Source organism: Gadus morhua, chromosome 5, assembly GCF_902167405.1.
Source record: "Gadus morhua chromosome 5, gadMor3.0, whole genome shotgun sequence".
Classification (NCBI taxonomy): Eukaryota; Metazoa; Chordata; class Actinopteri; order Gadiformes; family Gadidae; genus Gadus; species Gadus morhua.
In genome coordinates, this window is record NC_044052.1 from 20,184,285 (window position 1) to 20,212,198 (window position 27,914).

The window sequence follows — 27,914 nt, forward strand, 5'->3', positions numbered from 1 at the left end:
CTGTTCAAGAAGTGTCTGCAGGGGACGCGCTTCAGCACAGCGGTGCAATCAAACCTTTTTACAACCACCTATTCTGTGTTGCGCTATAAAGCCCCCCCCACCCCCCTGTAGACGGTCCGATGGGGGTCTGTGACCAGACCACGTTGCACGCCGAGCGAGAAAAAAATCACTCACAAAGAGCCCATTGAGGTGGTGGGGGAGTAACTGCGACAACATGTAGCTCGCCGGCCACCTCCACACTACAGTCGTCCCTCTTAGCATATCGGTGGGACCTTTGCACCCCTGCAAACGGACTCGCCTACCGCCGTCCTACTTCATTACTATTCAGTGGGTATCAAGAGACGGGGCGCCGCCGAAGTTTGACTGGGGGAAACTCAAATGATATATATACAGGCTAACCGGTGGGTCGACGGTGCGAATCTCCAATGAGACTGAACTGACTTGAAACGACACTGACATCATGCTTTTCGATACGTAACCTTTACAAATCTTATTTATTGTTTTTCGTGCTGGGACACGGCGAAAAAACACTGGACTCTCCTTTGAAGTCGACTGTATCTCTGCGATCATGGATCACTTTCAATGTTTGGTGGCTTTTTTGGGGCTTTTTATGTCAACTATGTTGCGGAGTTTAAGCGCTCAGCACCTCAACGAGTCGAAGCCCTTTCTGGACCAGATCCTGCGCTTCTATGGAGAAAAGTCGAACATCACGGTGCCAGATTTTGAAAATCTAGTCATGTTGATGTCTGACAGTTCCGCCGAGGAACTAACGGTGGGAAATCCTCTGGTCAATGAAAGCGTGAGTATAAGTACATGTTCTTTTATTGAATCGATAGGCCTATTCCTGTATCGTTTCGTTTTTTTCTTTGAGTTTCGTCTCCCAGACCTGCACAGTAGGATATAACATAACATCAGTGTAGACTAAAACCCATGCATAGTAAAGCAATATTCTTCAATTCAATCGGCTACCAAATGTGCATGTCTCCCTGTCCAGTGTCTCTCCTTTGGGGGTATTCTGGCCCACTACGGCCTAGGCAAGGAGATCCATCTGACGAGGGAACATCTGGAGCGGATCTGCCCCGCCGTGTTGACCCAGGTGCTGCTGCCCTCTTGCCCCTACGTGCTGCCCCCCACAGCGGTTCCCCTGCCGGTCGACTACTCGGGTGAGTGGGCTGCGGTTGCTTCAGCCTGGGAGTTTGTGAAAACACGCACCACACGCAGAACACACACGTGGGTTTCACGTCCACGTCGAGGGAGGTCGCTGCAACATGGATCTAAAAATTAGGGAAAGAAAGTGAAGTGGTGCGCTCGATGCAACTCGGACTTATGGGTCGCATTCCCGGGTACCGAAGCCGCAATGCACGGCCACCACGACAAGGGTTTATGTTTATTCTGCACGTGTTAGCCGTGCCGTGTCCACCCCGGATCCCATTCGAAGTTTTAAATCGAGCCGTAAAAAAATAAACAACACATTGACTCGTTGACCTCTTGTGCAGACGGACTCTGTTCGACAACGTAACGCATCCAGGGGACAGCCCCACGCAGCGAGCACCTGTGGCCGGTGACCCCAGAGCGGCCCCGGCAAACACGGAGGAATGAAAAACACCGAGAATAGGGCTTTTATTGTTTCGATAAAAGCATTTTTGAACCCATTTTCCTTCGTCATAACCGATATTGTGCATATTTCAAGTAGGCCCTCCAACTATACAAAATATATTTGACCTAAAGATAATGATTTATTGAATGGTCTAAATTTAGATCGATTTAAATAGGTTTTTTTTCTACATCAAAACCGGCTTTCTCAAATTTAGAAAAAAACTGGCTCTTTGAAAAAGTTTTTACAAGCACACTTTTTCTCCTGTCTCTCTTCGCTTTCTTGTCCACAAGGCCAAAAAAAACAAAAGAATATACTAGAAAGAATTGATATCCATACTAACAATTGAAACCATTTTTCGACCCATTTCCCTGGTGTGTGTGTGTGTGTGTGTCTACGTTTGTGCGTTTGTGTGTGTGTGTGTGTGTATGTGTGTGCGTCTGTGTGCGAGTGCGTCCGTGTGTGTGCGTGTGCGTTCGTTTCTATGTGTGTGTGCGTCTCTGTGTGTGTGTGTGTGTGTGTGTGTGTGTGTGTGTGTGTGTGTGTGTCTGTCTACGCGTTTTTGTGCGATTGTCTATGCGTGTGTGTGTGCGTGCGTCTCTGTGTCTATGCATGTGCGTGCGTCTGTATGCGTGCGTCTATGCGCGTTTGTGCGTCTGTGTGTGTATGCGTGTGTGCGTTTGTCTCTATGTGTGTGTGTGTGTGTGCGTGTCTGTCTACGCGTGTGTGTTCAGTGTGGGGCTACGGCTTCCTGGCGGTAACCATCATCAACCTGGCGTCTCTGTTCGGTCTGCTGCTCATCCCCTTCACCAAGAAGCCCTACTTCCCCAAGGTGCTTACCTACTTCATCGGCCTGGCCATCGGCACGCTGTACTCCAACGCCGTGCTGCAGCTCATCCCCGAGGTGGGTGGCCCGACCTCCACCCTGCACCCTAACCCCGGGTGGGGGCCCCCTTCCCCCCCCCCTCTACCCTCAATATGGGCAGGTGGGGCAGAGAACTACTTGCAAAAGCATGCTGCCAAAGAAGTAGTTCCTCAGTAAATCATTGCTCCAAGTCAAATTTTTAATAACGGGCGGGAAATCAGTAAACGGTGATTGAGGGTGAACCTGGCTCCGATGGGGGGGCCTTCTGCTGGGATAACAGAGGGTGAACGTGGTTCATTCATTCGTGGTTCATTCATTCGTTCATTCATTTAAGCGCTTTGCGTGTGAGAAAAGCGCTATATAAATTGAATCTATTGTTATTATTATTATTATTATTATCCCTGCTCGCTCGAGTCGGGGGGTTGATGTCCGTGGGGGGTTTGAGCGTTGCGTTGCCACGGTGATTTTACCGGCATTTACTGGGAGACACGACTCCGAGAGTGGCACCGCCGCCAGAGCTGGACTCTGAGTCAGACGTTCAGATGTTCTGGGGCGGTAGGTTGAGCATGAAAGTTCAGCAGCGTGTAACTCATAACTCCCCTTCCCCACACCCAGATGACACCACATCGCTCCCTTATGCTAGTGCACGTTTAATCACTCGTTGCATGTGTTAATAGTCATGTGGTCACCGTCCGTCATCGCTCAAACGCAAAGATGTGGTACTGCACGTAGAGGCACGTGCACGTTTTAATAGTCATGAGGCCACTGTCTGTCACTCAAACACAAAGCTGTGTTAGTGCACGTAGGTTCACGTGCACGTGGAGCCAGAGCCGTGTGAGTGCACGTGTAAGACTGGGAGCATTCAAAGGGTTTCCTAGCTTCTGCAACGCCTCACATGCTGCTGGTTGGAGGCCGACTGGGCGGGAGTACAGATAGTGCCACTCTCACTCCAACTGGGCTATCATTGGTGGGAATTTGAAGCCCCGCCCCCTCAGTGACGCAATCACAGTTTCTCATTGTGATTGGATCTGGATGTTTCCTTCTTTCAGATCTAATCACTTTCACTGTGTGAAAGTGATTAGATCCTAAGAGAAAGAAAGATGTATTGAATGTTTGAATATATTTAACCTGCCTTGTTTTTCTAAATGCCTTTTCAATATCATACCTGGCATATCATTGAAATTAGCTAAAAAGGGTAAATAAGATACATTTGTGTGTTATAATTAAGGGTGCGTATTCATATATGTGCATTATAACACTTAACTTTAAGAATAAAAGATTAAGTTACATCACGAGTAGCTCTATTTATGCGTGGTTTGTGTTCAATGTGACCTGTGACCTTTGACCCTATAACGCTAATTTTGGGTTTTAATCAAATCAACCACTGTGGTGCCTTCATGCTGTCGTGTTCGACTCCCGCAGGCTCTGGGCTTTGACCCCAAGGTGGACAACTACGTGCAGAACGCCATCGGCATCTTCGGCGGCTTCTACCTCCTCTTCTTCACGGAGAAGATCCTGAAGATGGCTCTAGGCATGGACCACGAGGTAAGCCCTGAGGGCAATGGGTTCATGGCCCGGGTTCAACCGGGACGCACTCATTTTTATTCATTTATTGGGGAGGAATCACGGCTGAGTTTGTCAGGTTGTAGCTTCTGCTGGAGTTTCGATTGGTTCCTCCTGTGGCCCCGTGTAACGGCCCCTGTGATTGGTCCACCTGCGGGGTCATGTGATGCACTTTTACGAATCTTAATGAAGCACTTAACAGCGATTATGTGATAAAACAGTCCAATGATGCCAACAGATAAATCTTTATCATCTATCTCGTTAAGGACATTACATATAAAAATTGTGTCCGCTCACAAATATAAAACACACAATATCCTCTCGCTCTTATTACGTTATAAAACACACGAGTTTGATTCGAATGCTCAATAAAACACGGGGGGGTTCCGGGTAAATGGAAGTAAGGCGTCATCCGACATAAAAGTAAAGCAAAGTGCAGGTCAACGAGTTTTGGACGAAGGAAGGGTAGAGTACTGAGCAGCTGAAACGTGCTGGCTTTGAGCTCCTGTGTCTGCAGTCTGACCTGTCGGCATCCGCGAGCAAGATGACCACTAACCCCTAACTGCTCATTAATCACATGGGTCTATACTTACTAACCCCTACCTGCTCATTAATCACATGGGTCTATACTCACTAACCCCTACCTGCTCATTAATCACATGGGTCTATACTCACTAACCCCTACCTGCTCATTAATCACATGGGTCTATACTCACTAACCCCTACCTGCTCATTAATCACATGGGTCTATACTCACTAACCCCTACCTGCTCATTAATCACATGGGTCTATACTCACTAACCCCTACCTGCTCATTAATCACATGGGTCTATACTCTCTTACCCCTACCTGCTCCTGAATCATATCGATCTGTATTGACTGTCTGACTCTAACCCCTACCTACTCCTTAATGACATGCATCCACTATCTAACCCCTACCTGGTCCTTGATGGCATGGATCCACTATCTAACCCCTACCTGGTCCTTAATGACATGCATCCACTATCTAACCCCTACCTGGTCCTTAATGACATGCATCCACTATCTAACCCCTACCTGGTCCTTGATGGCATGGATCCACTATCTAACCCCTACCTGGTCCTTGATGGCATGGATCCACTATCTAACCCCTACCTGGTCCTTGATGGCATGGATCCACTATCTAACCCCTACCTGGTCCTTGATGGCATGGATCCACTATCTAACCCCTACCTGCCCCTGAATGTCATGGATCCATTATCTAACCCCTACCTGGTCCTTGATGGCATGGATCCATTATCTAACCCCTACCTGGTCCTTGATGGCATGGATCCACTATCTAACCCCTACCTACTCCTTAATGACATGCATCCACTATCTAACCCCTACCTGGTCCTTGATGGCATGGATCCACTATCTAACCCCTACCTGCCCCTGAATGTCATGGATCTTGGCTATGAGGGAATCTGCTGATTTCAGCATTAGTATCTATGGACCATGTCCGGAAACCTCCTGACTCCAGCACCGATAGGCTCCTGTTCTGCGCCCGTATCTCGGGCATCAGGTCGTACGCAGCAGGAGGGCGATGAGATAAGACGTGGCATGATACGGAGTGCTAATGAACATTAAGGGTAATAATCGTCATTAAGGGTAATAAACCCGGGCTGGACCGAGGCAGGGGATCGGGCCTGTTTCTGGAGCTGAAGACACAGCAGAGTACCGGGGTTTAGATCAGACGCTGGAGGACCGAGGACCGTCTATTATCATCCACCACTTTGCGCGATCCCTGCAGGGCAGAGTGGCTCAGGAGGTGGAGGGGGCTGCTGGTCTGATCCCCGGCTCCTCCTCGTTCATAGAGTCATGGTGGAGTTAGACCAGGGTTTGTAGTTATAAGGTGTCCCTGAGCACGACGCCTCCACCTCAATGCTCCCGACGAGCTGGCTGTCGCCCTGCGTGGCTGACGCCGCCGTCGTTGTGTGGATGGGTGAATGAATGTGTGTGTATGATAGTGTGCGTATGTGTGTGTGTATGAACGTGTGTGTGAACTTGTGTGTGAGAGTCTGTTCAAAACTGCCTATTCCACCTGATGCCAATTACTATGTCTCTACTATTGTTGTTATGATTATTTATTTTTTGATATTTGTGTACCTTGTACGATGTACTTGAGTGCAGAGAAAGGCGCCTTCAAATAAAATGTATTATTATTATTATTATTATTATTAAAGGTTGGGTATGGAATTCACTTTTTTTTGGCCATTTTTGCAAAATTACTTGAAATTCTTATCATCATAACCCACTTACAGCCACTGAGTTAGAAGTACTGACATGAAAATTAAACAAGTCAATCATCTGTGGAACGGGCAGGGCTCGAAAAACTCCAGCCAATGATTTCCAGAACCACCGAGTGGCATTGGACAGTAAGTACGTCATTCAAACGGTCGTACTGCACTCCCCCTCCCCCCGCGCGTGACCCCTTTGTGCACGTACTTAAAGCTCGTGACCCAGAGTAAGCTTCTGTTTGTTGTTATCTTGCGGTAGCTACTAGAGCTAGCTAACTAGCTTATCCACATTTGGACCTAGCACTAGAAGACAACCCTAAACTCCAACCTAGCTAGCCTTGCTCGCTCTCGCACACCTGTGTTCGCGCTCGTGCATGATTGCGCGTCCATGAACTTGGAATGGGTGGAGTCAGAGTCAGCGTTGAAGGAGAGGGGGTAGGACCATTTGAGTTGTGTGTTTTCAAAATCTGCTGCCGTTTCGCAAATCCCATACCCAACCTTTAAGTATATGTGTATGAGGGTGATCATGTGACCCTCGTGATCATGTGACCATCTTGATCCCCCCCCCCCCCCCCTGCAGCACAGCCACTTCGCGGCGGGCTCCCTGGCGGGGGACCTCTCCCTGGGGGGGCCGCTGCCCAACGGGGAGCTGGAGGAGAAGAGGGACTGCGTGATCCAGACCAGCATCAGCACGGTGGCCCTGGAGAAGACGGCGCAGCTCCCCGACGGCCGCCTGGACACGCCCTCACACCAGGTACGCCTGCCTTTACATGTAGGGCCTTTAGCGGACGCTTTGGTCGAAAGCGACTTGCCATAATAACAATCGTGTGTCCGAAGAAAGGGAAACAATATGGCGCTTGTCGGTACAAGCTAGAACGACCAATCACAACTGTTCGTGGAACATGAGGGCGGGATAAGCACGATGCAGAGGAGAACAACTAAGATTGCTGCCACCGTCTGTTGATTACGTTATTGAAACGGTGTCAAACAAACATGGTTGTTGTTGGTTGTTGTAGGCCTATCCAACTGCATCCAGATGCATTTCGGTCTGCGCCCGTTGGCGACCGTGAGATAATTTATATCGATATGTTTAAAAGTCTGAATGTGAGCTTATCTAAAGCGTTGAACTTTGAGTGTTCCAACCAGTCCCCTTATCTACCCGCCGGTCAGTGGACGACGGTGACGCCACCACGGCAGTGTAACTCAGTAGTGTATGGATTAATCAGGAAGTTGTGTAGATTAGAGTGCTTATTGCCCTCGTGGGCGAACGCTATCACCCCATTAGCGAGGCGCAGACGACCTAGAACACAGTGGGTGCTGGCGAGCGAGCTCTGCCCTCGCCCCTGATCGCAGCGGACCGATCTAATCACACAGGGGTCAGAGGTCGGCCGTTTGCATTCAAAGCACAACCCAGCACCCCGCTGGGGGGGGGGGGGGGCCGAGGTGGGGTGCCTTTGGGTGCCAGGTGAGGCATTAATCGACCCCCATCGGCCGTTATCAACGACCGCACAAATGACGACGTTAATGGTTAACGTCGCCCCGGTCACGAGCTGCGGGCGGCATCGGGGATCAATGTTCTCCACAGACATGACACCCCCCCCCCCCCCTCCCCCCCCCCCACACACACACACACACACACACACACACACACACACACACAGACACAGACACAGACACAGACACAGACACACACACACACACACAAATGCTGGGATTGTCCTGGACGGGCCAGGCAACAAAGACCCCCTGTGTTGTGGGGGCTGGGAGGGAGGGGGGGAGGCAGCGTTCCTCCATCGCACCTCCTTAGCGTCGCTAGCTCCTGGTGGCTGTGTCCTCTGCGGTCCAGCGGCCAATCCCGGGATGATGTCACTATTTATTTTGATCATGAGTAAATGTGTAATTAGATTTGCATGCGTTTATTCAGCACACGCTTCTGTTCAGATAGAGCGACTTCAGTAGGAGCGTAGGTCAGAGCACAACGTCACCGGGACGGATCGATAGGGCGGGCTTTCTGTCGCGCATGTTTTGTGGCGTGTGGTTTTATTCTGAGCCACTAGATGGCAACATGTCCCTACTAATACAATCTCTGGCTACCGCTGCAATGTTTGTTTTTAGGTTTAAAATGATGGTGACTTTAGGCTGCGTTAAACCTACAGGCTGATGGCTGAGTTGTGGACCCGTCTCAAATCGCTGATTTTAGGGTTCGGTATAACGTGAAGATGGTGTGTCGCACAAACTAAAACAAAATTCTCTCTCTCTCTCTCTCTCTCTCTCTCTCTCTCTCTCTCTCTCTCTCTCTCTCTCTCTCTCTCTCTCTCTCTCTCTCTCTCTCTCTCTCTCTCTCTCTCTCTCTCTCTCTCTCTCTCTCTTCCCCCCCTCCCCTCCCCTCAACAGGAAACGCGGGTGGCGTGCCATTGGCTGCGGGGTCAGCGGATCTCCAACATCAAGACGGTGGCGTGGATGATCACGCTGAGCGACGCGCTGCACAACTTCATCGACGGCCTGGCCATCGGCGCCTCCTTCACCGTGTCCACGCTGACCGGCTTCAGCACCTCCATCGCCATCGTCTGTGAGGAGTTCCCCCACGAGCTCGGTGAGGAGGGGGTCCACTTTACCTGACTAACTATACCGCTAATTAACTAATCCACCAACAGGGGGTGGTAGTGGGTACCCAACCGGGGGGGGGGGGGGGGGTGACACCCGATGAGTTAGTTATGGTTCCAGGTCGACGCGACGCAAGGGGGTTTACGGAGCCATTACATCCTTGCGGACCCTCCTTGCGTCCACCACAAGGGCCTGACGTGCGTCTCCAAGAAATGCTAACCTTGGGTTGAGGCGACGCAGCAGCGAGGGCTGTGATTGGTCCGCTCACTAAAGCACGATGCAGAACCAAAACAGGTTCTTGTGTTGCGTTGACGTGGAACCATAACTGAGCCTTTAGAGACCGGTCCATCAGGGCATTCAGCGGCCTGTTGTTTCTATAGAGCAGACCTCTGCTTTGAGTAACAGAAGGTTGCTATGGACGAACAGTTTGTTTTAGCAAAAGCAATGCAATAATTATCAATAATATCGCTTTTTGTTGTTTGTTTGTTTGATGATTTCTTTATTGAGTAGCTGTGGGATAATGTAGAGGGAGCCGGTCATTATCGCCAAGTAAACCCCTTCAGGGTGATCAAGAACCCTCTGCCTTCTGCCTATTAGGGATCAGTACTGATTCGGGATCAGTACTGATCCCTAACATATAATGTGAGGCAGGATGATGTAAAAGGTTCTGGGTTCGATCCCCTATATCCTCTGGCTAGCCTGCAGTGATCCTGGAGCAACAGGCCCTCACCCAAACCTGCTCCTTAAGGGCACTCCTCTGATCAACAGTAAAACCCAAACTACAAACTAAAACCACTCACACCACCGGCTGGCTAGCCATGCGTCGCATGTCAGACCAGGGCCGCCGCTCCCCATACGCAGAGTACGCAGAGCACGTAGGGCCCCTAGTACCTGGCGGCGGGGAGGCCCCCAAAATTAAGGTTGCTAAAAAAATGTCATGATAATAATTACATTATTACAAAAAATATATAAAAAATTAGTTATCGCCCTAACCCTAACCCTATCACTCACTTCGGGCAAATTAGATTTATGACTTATTATGCTTAGGGTCTCCAAAAGCTTAGCACCGACCCTGCGTCAGACACAAAGTGCGTCTCCGCCTTAACGTTTCCCCCCCTCTCTCTCTCCTCCTCAGGGGACTTTGTGATCCTGCTGAACTCGGGGATGTCGGTCCCTCAGGCCATCTTCTTCAACCTGATGTCCGCCATGTCCTGCTACGTGGGGCTGGTCTTCGGCATCCTGGTGGGCAGCAGCTTCGCCCCCAACGCCATCTTCGCCATCGCCGGCGGCATGTTCCTGTACATCGCCCTCGCTGACATGGTGAGTCTTACACGTGTTTTTCTACCTCACTTCATGCGAGATCCGTCCTCACTTCCTGTGTGTTCCTTGTTCACTTCCTGTGGGTTCCTGCCTCTCTTCCTGTTGGCTTCTGCTTCACTTCCTGTTGGCTTCTGCTTCACTTCCTGTGGGTTCCTTCTTCACTTCCTGTGGGTTCCTTATTCACTTCCTGTTGGTATCTGCTTCACTTCCTTTGGTTTCCTGCCTCACTTCATGTTGGTTTCTGCTTCACTTCCTGTTGGTTTCTTCTTCACTTCCTGTGTGTTTCTCCCTCTCTTCCTGCGACTTCCTTCTTCACTTCCTGTGTGTTCTTGTCTCTTTTCCTGTGTTTTTCTGCCTCACTTTCTGTGGGTTCCTTCTTCACTTCCTGTGTGTCCTGCCTCACCTCCTGTGTTTTTCTGCCTCACTTCCTGTGGGTTCCTTCTTCACTTCCTGTGTGTTTACCTCACCTGCTGTGGCTTATTTAATGATGTTTTTAGATACAAACATTAATTCATCAGCAAGCAGGGGTTGGGCATCAAGGCTGTCTACCAAAGTTAGATGGCACACATTGGGGTTCAAACCCAGAACCTTTTAACTAGCAGTCCAGTACCCTAACCATTGTAGTAGACCAGGGGTGCCCAACTTTTTTTAACCAAGATCTACTTTTAAAGTTGAGAGTGTATTGAGATCTACCAAGCCATATCGAGAGCCGTAGCGTAGCCACAATTTATTGCACACCTATATAGGACACTGTTTCTGACCAATAGATAAAGTTTTTACAATTATACATTTATTGTAAATGTGCGTGGGGCAAAGAATAAGCACAAGTAGCCCTTGTCCTGGCCTGAAACATCACAACAGACAGAAAGTTCTAAGTTTTTGTGTATTTTACACAACAGTAGGAGTAGGCTACACACAACGCATGAATGACCCAACATTTCTCGCGATCGACTGCACCTCAGCCCGCGATTCACTGGTCGAGCCCCACCCCTGTACTAGACCGTCCTGCATCCTACGCAGAAAAATAAAGTCCAACGACTTACGCCTCAAGTTCCAGACAGAGGTCACTTGTGCGTATTTATTTACACGGAACAACAGTTCCCCTTGTCTCGTTGCCTCTGAGAGAACAGATCACCCATGATGATAAACCTTTGTCCCCCGTTGGTTTTGTTTTGTTCAGTTCCCGGAGATGAACAGCATCATGGTGGCCCAAGAAAAGACCTCGACAAAGATGGTCTTCTTCTTCATCCAGAACCTAGGGCTGCTCAGTGGATTCACAATAATACTGCTCATTACCATGTTCGCTGGAGAGATCAACCTGGGCTAGGCCAACCCGGCGACCCAAACTGGAACATTTGAACAGAAGGATTGTAATAAGTTTCCTTTCTGCGCACAGTGAAACTGGGCATGAGGGGGAATGTAAAGATCTTGTTTTGTACAAACAGAACGCAATGTTAAAATAAGAGATTTTACTTCTAACATTTTACTATCTTTGTAGCTGAAATCTTCCTCCACAAAAAAGGGAATGTATTTGTAATCATGTTGTGTCCGGAATCAGGACATTTTGCTTGAGCAAACAATAAATTATTTTTACAGTCTCTTGCGTGGCATGGAGGTGTTTATTGATGCTTCTCGGCTCATCAATGGGGGTATTATTTTGTTATGGTTGATTTGAATGGGAGAGATGCAGACAGTGAACATAGGCACACTGAGAAGGGCTCTCCGATGCAAGTATCGTAGTGCTTATAGCGGATGCTAATCTACAACAGCCGTCCGTCCCCAGTGTGTGGGATGACCACACAGTGTGCTTGTTGTGTCAACAACTGATGTGTAACTCGGTCGACAGGAAACAGTCACAGCTTCTGCTCTGAATGACCGGACGGTCTCCCCAGCCTTTGTAATTTTCTTTTTAGAATTTTATCATTCTGAATCAAATATGAATATGATCACCAATAATTGTATCAGGTTTTTACAATGTCTGTTGATCTTTGAAATTTTATGTATTGATTCATTTATTGTATTTTATTTGATTCTCTTTTGATTTTGAATGAAGACATGTCACAACAGAAACATGATGTATGAAGCTCATCAGCTATAATCTTGATTGAGGAAGAAATAATAATAAATAATATCATTTCTTGGCTCAGCAATACATGCAACAATTAATTAATACTTGTTTTAATATAAAAATATGTGTATATATATATATGTAGAGAGAGAGGAAGACTGTCATTATATATTCTTGTACCTCTATGGAACTTACATACACAAACATTTGGAGTACAGTGCACAAACAGCTTAAATTAAGTCCAATAAATTTGTATCTACGATTTCAATCACTGTCCTTCGTGTGTAAATGTATTTAAATGGTCACTTTAAATTGGCATTTTTAGCTTCCATAATACAGGAAATCTACTGGGTTAATATTTGAGGCGTACCTGTACTACAAATTCCAAAAGGCATTGCGTTCTTTTTCGACCAATCACACCGTCCCTCTCCTGGATAGCCAACCAGCGACCAGTAGGTTCAGCAGTGGAGAACAAGTGCGGAACTCTCCTCCGGATGTAAGTTAGATTTTGCTGTGCCAAGGAAAACTGGTTTATCTGGATTTAGTCGTAAGTACCTTTATTAATTCTCTCTTTTTGTCTTCTTTTCAAGCGATTTAAAGAGAGACTCTTACATATGACTTTACATTTGATCTTTGCTGGCCGTCTTGAACAAAATGCATGTTTTGATTGACACGTTAAACGCAGTGTTTAACGGAGGCGTAGATTTACATGTGCACTCCTTCTGCTCATCTTGAGTGTTTCGGTTTATTTTCTTAACGGCGAGTTCTTTCACCGGGGATGTCGTGAGCAGGCCAGACTGAGGGTCACCCACCAGGGTCGTGCTCTCCCAGAAGGAGATCCGATTTACCGGACTAATTATACCGATAATTAACTCATCCAGCAACAATTAAATAGCCCCTTTATCTAATTATAGGGCATCATGGAAAATGATCTATTTTTATAGAACTGCGTGTTTTAGTATCGATTCAGGATGTAAATACGGTCTCTTCTATGTAGAGCTAGAAGCACGTCAGCTGTGTTGTGATCTTTTTCGCACTTTTCTATTTCAATTAGATGTAGTTATAGAAACATACAGTTTTGAACGTTAGAAATGTAATGCAGGACTACTTTGTTTTATAATTTTTTTAAACTTCAGATTATAGATTACTTTACTAGACTTCTTAATACTTTTACTTTTTTATTTATTGTTGTGTGTCGTCCTGCAACCTCAGCCCCGCGCAGCCCCCACAACTGTTGTGTAAACAGCTTTGGGCACGTGTGTGTGTGTGTGTGTGTGTGTGTACATGTATAGTTTGTACTACATACGTGTACACATTAGGTGACCACCTTTGTGTCAACACCGAGTCCTACTGTTGTATCACCAGCGGAGCGACCGCCACAACATGGACGCCGTTCGGATCCGAAAGTACGACCCCGAGGAAGACGAGGAGGCGGTGCGGGAGATCTTCACCATGGGCATGAGCGAGCAGGTGCCCTCGGCGTTCATGCACATCCTCAAGCAGCCGCCCACGCAGATGGTGCTGATGTGTGTGTTCTGCGCCTTGCTCACCAGCTCCAAGTCCTTCCTGCTGCCCATCCTCACCGTCACCCTCCTGCTGGCCGGCATCCGCCAGCTGGCCTGTCACATCACCAAGAAGTACATCGACTCCTGCCTCGAGTCGGACCTGGGCCGCATCGCCGACGCCTACCTGGCCAGTAAGGACACCTGCTTCTGGGTGGCGGAGAGCGACGGCTCCGTGGTCGGCATGGTGGCGTGCGTGCCGGCGCAGGAGGCCAACGGCGGCGGCGGCATGCCGGGCTGCGCCCAGCTGAAGCGCATGTCGGTGCGGCGCTCGCACCGCCACATGGGCGTCGGCACGGCGCTGTGCCGGACGGTGGTGGCGTTCGCCCGGGAGCGCGGCTTCCCCTCCGTGGTGCTGCGCACGTCGGTGTTGATGACGGACGCACAGCTGCTCTACCGCCACGCGGGCTTCGCCGAGACGCGGCAGATCCCCGTGCCCAACTTCCTCGCCAAGGTGCTCAACTTCTGCCTGATCGAGTACCGGCTGGACGTCACGCAACAGGACGACCACAGAGACTAGGCGCCGTCGACCAAAGACCTCCGGATTGGTGGTGTGTTTTTACGCGCTTGTGTACGAAGCACGCACGCACACCGCGTTCATAGACGCGCACACAAGCTGGACTGATGGGACGAGCTGGAGAGAGAACACGTTGTTGGACGCTCAGTGTCGATACCCTCAGGCTGCGCTGGCTGGCTGGTCGGTTGTTTATTATTTGTCATTATTGCATATTAATTAACATTCATGAACGCGTGGACCAAACCCAAACCTGGTCGTGGACGAGCAAGGAGCGAGACCAACCCTGTCTAAGATGTCCTGTTTAAGACAATTTATTATTCATTAGAAGTGACTTATTCATTCATGTAGAGGAACGTTTTCTATAATTACTACCAATTATATTTATTTCTGTAAATTGTTTGAATCCCTCTTGACTGTTTTCCCAAGTCATTCTGCTTGTGGTGACTGACCAAATCTAAATAAAGCTCGGTAACTCCATTTCATTCCTCTTCTATGGCGTCATAAACTCGGAGCCCAGAGAGCTTCTTTGAGGGCCGCTGGGGATGTGTTTGGCTGCTGGTGTTCAAACCCTCTCTTGCTAGGCCCCTGGTGTTCAGAGTAGCTCAAACCCTCTCTTGCTAGGCCCCTGTTGTTCAGAGTAGCTCAAACCCTCTCTTGCTAGGCCCCTGGTGTTCAGAGTAGCTCAAACCCTCTCTTGCTAGGCCCCTGGTGTTCCTCAACCGTAACACGCTCAACGTTGTTAAACTCAAAGCCTTCACTATCTATTTTCATCCTACTGTGATGCTGCATGACTATGCTCCTTTTAATTTGTGTGTCCCTTTGGGAGAGCTATAACACACAGGTCTGGTTTATAAGATGAAAAGGCTTGAGTTATGTTGGCGTGTTCCAATTTATTCTGATGACCTTCATCCTCGTGTGAAACAATAAACGGAGCGCACTTGAACGGTTGGCGGAGAAGGAATCTGTGTCTTTTCAAACTGAACCCGGTCAAACTAAAATGAGTGTCATGTTGAGACATGAGATGAAGGGCGGCTTTGGTACATCCGTCTGTCCGTCCGTCCGTTCTCTGCTGTCCCGGGTCTGGCTCCAGTCCCCTACAGCCTGTCTGGTCCTGCTGCTGATGCGTGTTCCTCTCCCCCAGCCGAGCCAGCGAGGGGACACCATGGACCGGCTCCGGATCCGGGAGTACCGCAGCGAGGACTACCAGGAGGTGCGCCGGCTGTACGCCGCCGGCTTCAGCGAGAAGACCCACAGCCTGTTCGTCCACGTGCTGACCCGCCCCTGGGTCCAGCTGGCCCTGCTGGCCCCCCTCCTGGGGGTACTGGTCCTCTCCGGGTCCGCCCTGGCGGCCCTGGCTGCCGCCGCCCTCCTGCTGTCCGGGACCCGGCTCGCCGTGGGCCAGCTCCTGGACCGGGGCGTCCGGCTGGGGCTCCGGGAGGACCTACAGGACATCGGCGCCAGCTACATGACCCCGGGCCGCGTGGCCTGCTTCTGGGTGGCGGAGGACGGCCCGGGCGGCCCCCTGGTGGGCACCGTGGGGGTCCTTCCCTGCGTCACCCAGCCCGGGGCCTGGGAGCTGAAGAGGATCTCGGTGCGCCGGGACCAGCGGGGGCGGGGCGTGGCCCGGGCGCTTTGCGGCGAGGCGGTGGCGTTCGCGGCGCGCAGCGGCGTGCGCCGCATGGTGCTCTACACCTCCATGCTGCAGGACGACGCCCAGCGGCTGTACCTGCGGCTGGGCTTCAGGAAGGTGGAGGAGTTCCTCTGGCCCTCGCTGGCGGCGCGGCTGGTCGGCTTCACCGTGTTTAAGTACGGCTACGACGTGCCCCCGCTGCGGGACGCTTGAACCGGTGGAGACGCGTTCTGTCTGCCTGCCGCCGGGTCAAGACGATCGTCACCACGTGTTGCAAAATTCCTCACAAAGTGCTACAAAAATCATCACAAAGTGTTACAAAATTCCTCACAAAGTGTTACAAAAATCATCACAAAGTGTTACAAAAATCATCACAAAGTATTGCAACAATCATGATTATCTTTTGTGTGCGTTTTAATTGTGCCGCTGACTGCAGTCACATTATTACACTTGTGTTGTGTTGTTGAATTATCCAACATATTGCCGTCCCAGCTCTGGTTCTGGACACTGTTATCCGCCCCCAGGGCTTGAAATCATATTCCTAGCTGGTCGTCCCATTAAAGCAGTCAGGCACTTCAATGGGCAACACGCGCACACACGCACACGCACACAGGACGCTTCCATTCCGAACAGGATGGATGTCGACCCACATAGCTGATCTGTCAGAGGACGAGGACGAGGCTGAGCGGATAAGAGTTTAACAGCAGGTAAGACATGATGGGGCTCCAGAACCGCACCACGCGTCGGCGTGCTCAGGGAAAAGTAGACGTTAATTGCGGTCAGGTTTGGGAATGGCAGCCCTAAATGAAGCCACGGAAGGGGGTTGTGTCAGAATGTGTGTGTGTGTGTATGTGTGTGTGATAGCTACAGCTAACTAGCAGCGGATCAGGGAGTGCCCTTCTGACAGACCGCCTCAGGAGAAGCGCAAAATGTGCGCTTTATTAAATGCTCAAAATTGCGTAGCCGTCATGTCAACGCAAGGGAGTGCTTGTGGTTTGCATGGCCATGAAACGGGTGCATGTTAAGGGATATGTCTGAATGCATTTAGTTTTTATCATTCGCGGGTCTCCATTACGCGTCCAAATGTGCCGTTATCAGCAGTTATGGTATTCACCCTCCTTCTGGTTATTCTATATGGCTAAATGCATCGCACATGCGGGAATCAGCCGTACAAATCATGTCGTTAATTGAACTCTTTCAACTTCTTGACTAATTTTGTCATTTGACTGAATGGCTGTACCAGCATTTTACCGGAGCCCGGTCAAGCAAGTGTTTTTCTGAGTGAACCTTTGGTTTATTTACACCAGGGGGCGCTGATCTGCCTATTATTATTTTTAATGAAGATTTCCTGAAAGAATCGCATGCTTTAACGCATACACCTTGGTGGCTTTTGGATGACCTGTCTTAAGTTCCATGGTCCGGTGGTGAACCTGCCAATCATTCAGCGGGAGGTTTCTGTCTGATGACAGACCCTCTCCTGTTTTCGCATTTGTGTCTGTATTTTTTTTACATAATGATTTAATTACGAGTTTTTTTATTACTGATATTTTATTTTATTTTTTTATTACTACTATTAAAAAACAAAACAGAAACCGATTGAACTATGAAACATTTCATTACGGACCAACGCAACGACATTGGAATGTTAGCGTTGTTATGCATATTTATTTGTAAGTAAACTATTCTTAATGTTAGGCTAGACGCTAGATCTGAAAGTCATGCTTTAAGAAGCCCTCCGCGCGCAACCGTTTCTATTTTCGGCCTACAGCTATAACAGCTAAACGCATCAGACACCTAATCCATAATTTATACTTACATTACGTAAGCAATGTCTCGTCCCAAGAAGCACACACAAACACACACGGGCGACGCGATGGTGAGTAGGCTTCTTACTGCTGTTTGGGGTCCTGTTGGCCGAAGAGTGTGGTTGTCGTGTGGTTTGGTATCCTAGAATTGCTGTGGTTGTTTTATGCAAAGTGCGTTTCAGCAGCGGCGCCTAATTCTCTGGCGAAAGCCCCCTCCCTCCCTCTCTCTCTCTCTCTGCTCATTGAAATAAAGGGGTGCTAGACAGTCTCCATTGTGCTGAGTTTAGTATTACAGCAGTTGCGGATCTGACAATTTAGCCAACTGGAACATAGAGTTCAAACTCTGACTTTTTCCTGATGGGAAGGACAGATTGTAGGATGTTGTTATTAGCTTGCCTGTATAGATTCGACCTTTTATTTAATCTTGAAACAAAAATTAACACCACATTTGACTTTAACTAACAGTTAAAAGATGCTTTGATCCAAACGGACCCACAGTGAATTCAGATCCATATAATTGAGGAGCAGGTAGGGGTTAAATTGTACAGACATGTCATTATGGAAAAGGTAGGGGCTAGACATTACCGATCCATGTCATTGACGAGCAGGTAGGGGCTAGACCTTGAATCCAGATCCATGTCATTATGGAGCAGGTAGGGGTTAGACAGTACAGAGACAGGTCATTGAGGAGCAGGTAGGGGTTAAACAGTACAGAGACAGGTCATTAAGGATGAGCTAGGGGTGAGACAGTACAGAGACAAGTCATTAACAATTTTCTTTCTTTCTATGTATATATATATTTTTTTAATTGTGTTCCTCTCAAAGGACCTCTGTACGGTGTCCTTGAGTGTCGAGAAAGGCGCCTCTAAATAAAATTATTATTATTATTAAGGATGAGCTAGGGGTTAGACAGTACAGAGACAGGTCATTAAGGAGCAGGTAGGGGTTAGACAGTACAGAGACAGGTCGTTAAGGAGCAGGTAGGGGTTAGACAGTACAGAGACGGGTCATTAAGGAGCAGGTAGGGGTTAGACAGTACAGAGACAGGTCATTAAGGAGCAGGTAGGGGTTAGACAGTACAGAGACGGGTCATTAAGGAGCAGGTAGGGGTTAGACAGTACAGAGACAGGTCATTGAGGAGCAGGTAGGGGTTAGACAGTACAGAGACAGGTCATTAAGGAGCAGGTAGGGGTTAGACAGTACAGAGACAGGTCATTAAGGAGCAGGTAGGGGTTAGACAGTACAGAGACAGGTCATTAAGGAGCAGGTAGGGGTTAGACAGTACAGAGACGGGTCATTAAGGAGCAGGTAGGGGTTAGACAGTACAGAGACGGGTCATTAAGGAGCAGGTAGGGGTTAGACAGTACAGAGACAGGTCATTAAGGAGCAGGTGGGGGTTAGACAGTACAGAGACAGGTCATTAAGGAGCAGGTGGGGGTTAGACAGTACAGAGACGGGTCATTAAGGAGCAGGTAGGGGTTGGACAGTACAGAGACGGGTCATTAAGGAGCAGGTAGGGGTTAGACAGTACAGAGACGGGTCATTAAGGAGCAGGTAGGGGTTAGACAGTACAGAGACAGGTCATTAAGGAGCAGGTAGGGGTTAGACAGTACAGAGACAGGTCATTAAGGAGCAGGTAGGGGTTAGACAGTACAGAGACAGATCATTAAGGAGCAGGTAGGGGCTAGACAGTACAGAGACGGGTCATTAAGGAGCAGGTAGGGGTTAGACAGTACAGAGACAGGTCATTAAGGAGCAGGTAGGGGTTGGACAGTACAGAGACAGGTCATTAAGGAGCAGGTAGGGGTTGGACAGTACAGAGACAGGTCATTAAGGAGCAGGTAGGGGTTAGACAGTACAGAGACAGGTCATTAAGGAGCAGGTAGGGGTTAGACAGTACAGAGACAGGTCATTAAGGAGCAGGTAGGGGTTAGACAGTACAGAGACGGGTCATTAAGGAGCAGATAGGGGTTAGACAGTACAGAGACAGGTCATTAAGGAGCAGGTAGGGGTTAGACAGTACAGAGACAGGTCATTAAGGAGCAGGTGGGGGTTAGACAGTACAGAGACGGGTCATTAAGGAGCAGGTATGGGTTGGACAGTACAGAGACGGGTCATTAAGGAGCAGGTAGGGGTTAGACAGTACAGAGACGGGTCATTAAGGAGCAGGTAGGGGTTAGACAGTACAGAGACAGGTCATTAAGGAGCAGGTAGGGGTTAGACAGTACAGAGACAGGTCATTAAGGAGCAGGTAGGGGTTAGACAGTACAGAGACAGATCATTAAGGAGCAGGTAGGGGCTAGACAGTACAGAGACGGGTCATTAAGGAGCAGGTAGGGGTTGGACAGTACAGAGACAGGTCATTAAGGAGCAGGTAGGGGTTAGACAGTACAGAGACAGGTCATTAAGGAGCAGGTAGGGGTTAGACAGTACAGAGACAGGTCATTAAGGAGCAGGTAGGGGTTAGACAGTACAGAGACGGGTCATTAAGGAGCAGGTAGGGGTTAGACAGTACAGAGACAGGTCATTAAGGAGCAGGTAGGGGTTAGACAGTACAGAGACAGGTCATTAAGGAGCAGGTGGGGGTTAGACAGTACAGAGACGGGTCATTAAGGAGCAGGTAGGGGTTGGACAGTACAGAGACGGGTCATTAAGGAGCAGGTAGGGGTTGGACAGTACAGAGACAGGTCATTAAGGAGCAGGTAGGGGTTGGACAGTACAGAGACAGGTCATTAAGGACCAGGTAGGGGTTAGACAGTACAGAGACAGGTCACTAAGGAGCAGGTAGGGGCTAGACAGTACAGAGACGGGTCATTAAGGAGCAGGCGGGGGTCAGGGGGTGTCTTGCTCTAGAGGGCCTCCAGGTGGACTGGTCTTTGGGGGTGGGACCCGTCCAGGGTGCGCCCCCGAGACCTGGAGGGGCCGGCTGGCCCGGGGAGTCCTGGTGGAGCCACCCAGACGGGCCGGAGCCAGGGAGGCCAGAGCAGGCCCCCCCCCCAGTACCGACCGTCCCCCACTCTCCCTCTGTCTGTTATCGGCCTCCACGCCGCGCAAAAGCTTTTAAATGGCCGCCCTGTGGCATCTGCCTCCTCTGCAGAATCACAGAGGGGCTGAATGAAGGGGGGGGGGCTGATAAAAGAACACTAATCCTGACACACGCACGTGCACGCACACGCACACGCACGCACACGCACGTGCACGCACACGCGCAGTCGCGCACACGCACACGCACACACGCGCACACATATACACTCGCTCCCTCTCGCTCTTACACACTCTCCCCTCTGTACGTACACACACACACACACACACACACACACACACACACACACACACACACACACGCACACCCAGACCGGTCCCGGTGCCATCGACGCTGCGCTCAGCGCTGTGAGAGGACTGTCTGGCCCGGAGGCGGTCTGGCCTGGTGTTTCACGCCCCACTGTGTACTCCCCATCCCCGTGTAGTCGTTAAGGAGAGGCTCTCAGCCGAGGCCACCGCCTGAGGTCATCGAGGAGCAGGTCATCAGAGCGTCTGGCCCCTTGGGGCCGCGGGGGTCGAGGTTGGGGACTCCAGAGCCCTCCTGCTGGGAGGTTAACGCCATAACCACTGCTGGGCTGTGTGACGGGTGCACGGGGTCACTCGGAGGACTGTGTGCGGGCCGTGAGGAAGTGTAAAGGAGGAAGAGGAAGAGTCGGGACCGGCGGAGTGTGGTTCCTCCAGGTCTCTCTCTGTGTGTGTGTAGGCGTCCCAGAATGGGACCGGCCCGCGGAGGAACGTATTGATCTGATCGTGATTGTGTTCCTGCAGCGGTTTCGATTTGGCCGACCGGTCTGTGAAAGCTCCCGCCCCCCCCTGAGGCGCCGTCCTCGTTGCTACGGTTAGCGAGGGGTGTAACCCAAACGGCAGCCTTGTGTCATTATCAGCGCTCCGTCTGGTCACGAGGCGTGTGCATGAGAACGCAGAAACAAAAACACTTTGGTGAGCGGGCGGGCTCTAGGACCCAGCGCTGGATCGCGGGCCCGGTGGCTCCCCTCCCCTCCCCTCCGCTCTGCCCTGCAGAAGGGATGAGGACAGTAGCGCAGTGCTACCGCTCGGCTCACACACACGCACACACACACACCGGCCCTCAACCCTCGGTCGCGTCCCTCTTCCTCCTCCTCCTCCTCCTCCTCCTCCTCCTCCTCCTCCTCCTCTTCCTCTTCCCCTCCTTCCATCCCGCGGTTAGCCGTCTTCCCCGGTCCGTTCCTCCCCCTCGCTGGGAGACCAGGAGGGAGGACCACCTCTAGACGGACCACCACCTGGGGACCCTGTAGACCACCACCACCACCCCCTTGGACCCTTTGGACCACCTGGGACTCTGTGGACCACCCGGGACCCTGTAGACCACCACCAACACCCCCTTGGACCCTTTGGACCACCCTGTAGACCACCACCACCCGGGACCCTGTAGACAAAGGGGGGACCTGACCCGGAGTTTCCAAGGCTTTCTTGGGGGGGGGGGGACGCGAACTGACAGGAGATGGAGTGACAGTGGGTTGAGTCATTAGTCGGAAACCTTCCGGAAGCATCCTTAACCCCTCCACCACCTCCAACCCCAGCACCGCCTCTCGCCCCCCTTTCCTGAAAACACACTCGTCCTCGTGTGTGTTTTCGCCGCCCGCCCGCCGCCCAGACCCCCACAGCCCCCCGGTCCCCGGCGCGCTCTGTCCCCAGCGAGGGTGCCTGTCTGGCAGCCACTGAGCAGGCGACATGTCCCACAGCCGGAGGAACACGTACAACCGGGTGAGTGTCGGCCAGCCCCCCCTCGCCCCACACACACATACACATGGTGTGTGTGTGTGTGTGTGTGTGTGTGTGTGTGTGTGTGTGTGTGTGTGTGTGTGTGTGTGTGTGGTGCGGTCACTCCCAGACCGATCAATGAACAGGTTAGATGGTGTTTAGTGAGGGCTGTGGTTGTTGTGGATGGGGGCTTCTGTCGGCTGTCTGTCTGACTTCTGGTCAGACAGCTGTCTGTCCTCTCTGTGTGACAGACAGTAGTCTGGGGTCTGATCTGAGCAGCAGCTTGTCCTCTCTGTTGGACACACAGCCGTCTGTCCTCTCTGTGTGAGAGACAGTAGTCTGGGGTCTGATCTGAGCACCAGTTTGTCCTCTCTGTAATCAGAGCAGACGTCACTTATCAGTTATGTGGTGTGCTCCTCTGGGTCATCCTGTCGGCTGCAGGCTCTTTGTTCAGCTGATACAGGCGATCTGGCATTGTGAGTTTGTGGACGTAGTTGGGTTTAGGGGTGTGTGTGTGCGTGTGTTTGTGTGTGTGTTGATTCCGTAGACTAACTCTTAATTCTGTTTTATACATTTGAACGCGTATCTAGAGGCTCTGTGGAGCAGAACGTAAACCTGGTACACAATACCCGTCTAGCAGAGCAGCAAGGAGAGGAATGACATCACAGACGAATGACATCACTGGGTCCGTGTGTGATGTCAGAGGAGTGACATCACTGGGTCCGTGTGTGATGTCAGAGGAGTGACATCACGGGGTCCGTGTGTGATGTCAGAGGAGTGACATCACAGGGTCTGTGTGTGATGTCAGAGGAGTGACATAGCAGGGTCTGTGAGTGATGTCAGAGGAGTGACATCACTGGGTCAGTGTGTGATGTCAGAGGAGTGACATCACTGGGTCCGTGTGTGATGTCAGAGGAGTGACATCACAGGGTCCGTGTGTGATGTCAGAGGAGTGACATCACTGGGTCAGTGTTTGATGTCAGAGGAGTGACATCACAGGGTCAGTGTATGATGTCAGAGGAGTGACATCACAGGGTCTGTGAATGATGTCATGGGAGTGACATCACTGGGTCAGTGTGTGATGTCAGAGGAGTGACATCACTGGGTCAGTGTTTGATGTCAGAGGAGTGACATCAAAGGGTCAGTGTGTGATGTCAGAGGAGTGACATCACAGGGTCGGTGAGTGATGTCATAGGAGTGACATCACTGGGTCAGTGTGTGATGTCAGAGGAAGTACATTGCAGGTTTCATGTCACCTGGAAGAATCCCACCACTGACGTCGTCTGGAGAGCCTTCAAGAGCACATCGTCGCAGCACTTCCTGTCCTGCTGGGTCTCCATTTCCTGTCCTGCTTGGCCTCCACTTCCTGTTCTGCTGGGTCTCCACTTCCTGTCCGGCTGCGTCTCCACTTCCTGTCCTGTGTGGTTCTTGCGTGGTTCCGTCACTGGGCTCCTCTCCCAGTGTTTCGGCTCGTATGCTGGAGTAGAATGGCACTCAATGATTTACCACATCCCCCCACAGTAGTACAGTGCACACACACACACACACACACACACACACACACACACACACACACACACACACACACACACACACACACACACACACACACACAGACACACACACACACAGGGCTAATCAGCTCGGATGTGGGCATTAAACATTCAAATCAAGACTTGACCCGTGTGATCCAGTCATATCTAAGACCTGTGTCTGGGCTCGTGTGTTGAAATCCCAGGTTCAAAACCTGTTCGTTGTTATGAAAGACGTGAATTATATTTGTCGGGTGACTATAAACTGCAGGGACTCTCAGGGATATATTGAATAGTAAACTCTGCAGCTCTACTCTCTCTCAGCCCTGACATCCTGAATGGAGTGATTCATTGCACTGCGTTAAAAACACATTAAGCCTCTGCTTTGTGAACATTGTCATACGCTGAGACTTTGTATCACCAGAGTCGCCTAACAACCGGTGAGTCCTCCTACTGGTTAACATGGAGGGAACACGTCATTACTTCGGCTGGCTGGCTGGCTGGCTGGCTGGCTGGCTGGCTGGCTGGCTGGCTGGCTGGCTGGCTGGCTGGCTGGCTGGCTGGCTGGCTGGCTGGCTGGCTGGCTGGCTGGCTGGCTGGCTGGCTGGCTGGCTGGCTGGCTGGCTGGCTGGCTGGCTGGCTGGCTGGCTGGCTGGCTTTGTATTTTTGTATTTTCTTGATGAGATAGTTATTTAAACTTCACTCCCCTTCCTTTTTTAATTTCGTAAAACATTGTGCACGGCCGTAAGCTGAAATCGCTGGTGCTCAACCGCCTAGTGTTGTAAACAGAAAGTGAACTGGCTAGTGTTCTAACCAGCTAGTGTTCTAACCAACTAGTGTTCTGGTTTTCTGACGTCTGCATTCGTCTTGTAGCGACCACAGGTTGGATTCTTGACCGCGGCCCTGTGCCACACGTCATCCCCGACCACAAACCAACCTTCCCTGTCCCTCCTCACTCTCCTGTCCATTAAGTCACAGAATAATAACATGTGTACAAAAGATAATAACATATAAAGTGCAACTGAAATCCAAATTCTCTCCGGACGTATTTCCCCCAGAGGCCCGGAGGAGACGAACCAGTCAGTGCGCAGACCCCCACTGCGCGTGCCCTGCAGTGGGCTGCGCAGTGGGCTGCATGGAGCCGGCGTTGCTCAGGCTCCAAGCAGGGCTCCAGCAGCAGGCTAAAGCCCTAAGCACCCACACAGCCACTGGGCTTAGCCGGAGGAGGCTGGCCTCTTAGCGTGGGTCCAAATGCCAGGGGGGATTTACGTTGGGCCGTGCTGACGGCGGGAGGAAGGAGCCACCCTCGCCATGCTGTCCCCTTTACCCCCACGGGGCGTCTCCAAGCTGTGGGGGTTTGCTCTGTTGTGATTGGCTGAGGGAGACACCAGTGGGCTCGGTCACTGATGGTTGCCTTACGTCTTTAACTTTTAATCATGCGTTTATTTAACGTTGTATTTGGGTGACTTCAAAAGCTGCCATGGCTACCTGACGACAAATCGTACATCTTCCCCCCAAACAATGATTTCAGAGTTCGTAGCTTGTTCTCATATATTTCTGCTTGTCACTAGGATTATAATTCTATCCATAATGTCCCGACATCGCTCTTCCTTAGTCTCTGATATCCATATTTGTTTTCGGGTTGTTTGAAGGGCCTGTCAGAATCACTCAGTGTTTGTTTGTGTGTCTGTCTGTCTGTCTGTCTGTCTGTCTGTCTGTCTGTCTGTCTGTCTGTCTGTCAGAGAGAGACAGGTCATCTGTTGTGCTGAGTCACCTCACATTCTAGGTCACACACACACACACACGCACGCACGCACGCGCACACGCACATACACACCCACACACCCAATGACTTGATTATAAAACATCACTGCTGGAACATGTCACATTCACTCTATTATTCACTCTCTCTCACTTATTTACTCTATTAAGTCACTCTCCTTCCTCTCTCTATCTCCCCCCCCCATTTCTCTCCCATCTCTCCCACTGTCAATGACGGTCTCCCCTCTCTCTCTGCCTCTCTGTCTCTCTCTTATCCCTCTGTCTACCTCTCTCCGCCTCTCTGTCTCTCTCCCATCTCTGTCTCTTTGTCCCTCTCTCTCTCTCTTCCCTCTCTATGTCTCTCTCCCATCTCTCAGGTAATTCAAACCGAACTTTGCCTCTCATCTCACATGTTATAAATCCCACAGTTATGCTATATTAGCCGTCAAATTAGCCAGCTAGCTCTGGCTGCCTGCCGGAGCCCGAGATGCTAAGTTAGCGTGGATGCTGGAGTGCCAAAGCCTGTGTTTCTGCACAATGTCAGCAGCACAACAAAGTACTACCCAGTTTTACATGGCTGGTGGCCAATAGCCTAGCATAATCGTTGGCATCTGAGTACCACTCTGGGTATTCCTGGCGTTCATTTGCAGCAGATCTGTGTGTTGTAGATTTTTTGTAAACAGCTCCTGTCAGTTTAAAACGACAGTTTATACTATTATGTGCTGAGTATCTAATGGTAGTATTCTCAATATAATACAGTACATACTGTAGCACTGTAGTACATACAGTTATATATATGCTACAGTTACGTGTATAAAGTTAGTATCTAACAGTAATATTCTCAGTATAATACTACAGTACATACAGTTTTTTACTATAGTCATTTACAGAGTTTCTAAGGGTAGTATACTCAGTATTATACTATAGTATAAACAGTTTATACTAGAGTTAATAATATGCAGAGTATTTAACAGTAGTACTCTCAATTTACAGTGTGCTGTACACGTGTACAGAGTGAGTATCTTAAGGTGGTATTCTCAGTATACAGTGTGTACTACAGTGTGCTGTATACTACAGGTGTACAGAGTGAGTATCTTAAGGTGGTATTCTCAGTATACAGTGTGTACTACAGTGTGCTGTATACTACACGTGTACAGAGTGAGTATCTTAAGGTGGTATTCTCAGTATACAGTGTGTACTACAGTGTGCTGTATACTACAGGTGTACAGAGTGAGTATCTTAAGGTGGTGCCGTTGCTCCGCCCTCTAGACCACCAGCAGCGGCAGCAGCAGGATGAGCTCTGACGGGGGCGGCCGGCCGGCCCGGGTGGGGTCGGTGGTGGAGGTGATCGGCAAGGGGCAGCGCGGCACGGTGGCCTACATCGGCACCACCCTGTTCGCCTCGGGGAAGTGGGTGGGGGTGATCCTGGACGAGGCCAAGGGCAAGAACGACGGCACCGTGCAGAGCAAGCGCTACTTCACCTGCACCGAGAACCACGGCATCTTCGTCAGGCAGTCCCAGGTAACCGCGGTAACTCCGCAGGGGGGCTCTGTTGTTGTTGTTGTTGTTGTTATTGTTGTGGTGTGGTGTTTTGTGATGGATATGAAGTTGTTTTGGTCTTGTGTTGCTATGTATTAAATGGAGGTCTGTTGTTGTTGTTGTTGTTGTGGTGTGTTGTTGTTGTATTGTTAGGTATTGAATGGAGGTCTTTTGTTGTGATTGTTGTTGTTGTTTTGATGTGTTGTTGTTGTGTTGTGAAGTTAGGTATTGAATGGAGGTCTTTTGTTGTTGTTGTGGTGTGTTTTTTGTGTGATGGTGTTGATGGTCGTGTTGTTGTTGTGTGTGTGTTGTGTTGTTATGTATTGTATGAAGGTATGCTTTTGTTGTTGTTGTTGGTGGGGAGTGTTTTTTATGTGATGGTGTTGATTGTCATGTCGTTGTTGTGTGTGTGTTGTGTTGTGATGTATTGCATGGAGGTATGCTTTTGTTGTTGTTGTTGGTGGGGTGTGTTTTGATGTGATGGTGGTGACGGTCATGTCGTTGCTGTGTGTGT

At 50.1% G+C, this 27,914-nt stretch overlaps 3 protein-coding genes across 9 annotated transcripts in view; all 3 read left to right on the forward strand.

Moving 5' to 3' along the window:
- The first annotated feature begins 268 nt into the window (after positions 1–268).
- slc39a8 (solute carrier family 39 member 8) lies at positions 269–12,351 on the forward strand. The gene is made up of 8 exons (XM_030357406.1): positions 269–799; positions 995–1,163; positions 2,329–2,498; positions 3,882–4,004; positions 6,861–7,034; positions 8,675–8,873; positions 10,020–10,204; positions 11,385–12,351. The coding sequence occupies exons 1-8, from the start codon at positions 569–571 to the stop codon at positions 11,529–11,531; spliced, it is 1,398 nt and encodes a 465-aa protein (XP_030213266.1). The 5' UTR covers positions 269–568; the 3' UTR covers positions 11,532–12,351.
- Positions 12,352–12,692: 341 nt separating this feature from the next.
- On the forward strand, positions 12,693–17,194 carry LOC115544451 (probable N-acetyltransferase CML1). Of its 3 annotated transcripts, none has more exons than XM_030357409.1 (2): positions 12,693–12,819; positions 15,493–17,194. In XM_030357409.1, the coding sequence occupies exon 2, from the start codon at positions 15,514–15,516 to the stop codon at positions 16,192–16,194; it is 681 nt and encodes a 226-aa protein (XP_030213269.1). In that variant the 5' UTR covers positions 12,693–12,819; positions 15,493–15,513; the 3' UTR covers positions 16,195–17,194. The 3 variants fall into 3 exon arrangements, with proteins under 3 accessions (XP_030213269.1, XP_030213267.1, XP_030213268.1); XM_030357407.1 differs by lacking the exon at positions 15,493–17,194 and adding an exon at positions 13,638–15,298 and having other exon boundaries at positions 12,710–12,819; XM_030357408.1 differs by lacking the exon at positions 15,493–17,194 and adding an exon at positions 13,565–15,298 and having other exon boundaries at positions 12,726–12,819.
- The window catches only part of dctn1b (dynactin 1b), a 41,624-nt gene continuing 30,308 nt past the window's right edge, over positions 16,599–27,914 (forward strand). For 4 of the 5 annotated variants that reach the window (XM_030357399.1, XM_030357401.1, XM_030357400.1 and 1 more), the window contains exons 1-2: positions 21,976–22,571; positions 27,131–27,382. In XM_030357399.1, the coding sequence (XP_030213259.1) occupies positions 22,539–22,571; positions 27,131–27,382 (285 nt within the window). In that variant the 5' untranslated portion in view covers positions 21,976–22,538. Of the gene's footprint in view, positions 16,689–21,975; positions 22,572–27,130; positions 27,383–27,914 lie in introns of those variants that run through there. The other variant, XM_030357402.1, reaches the window with a different exon arrangement.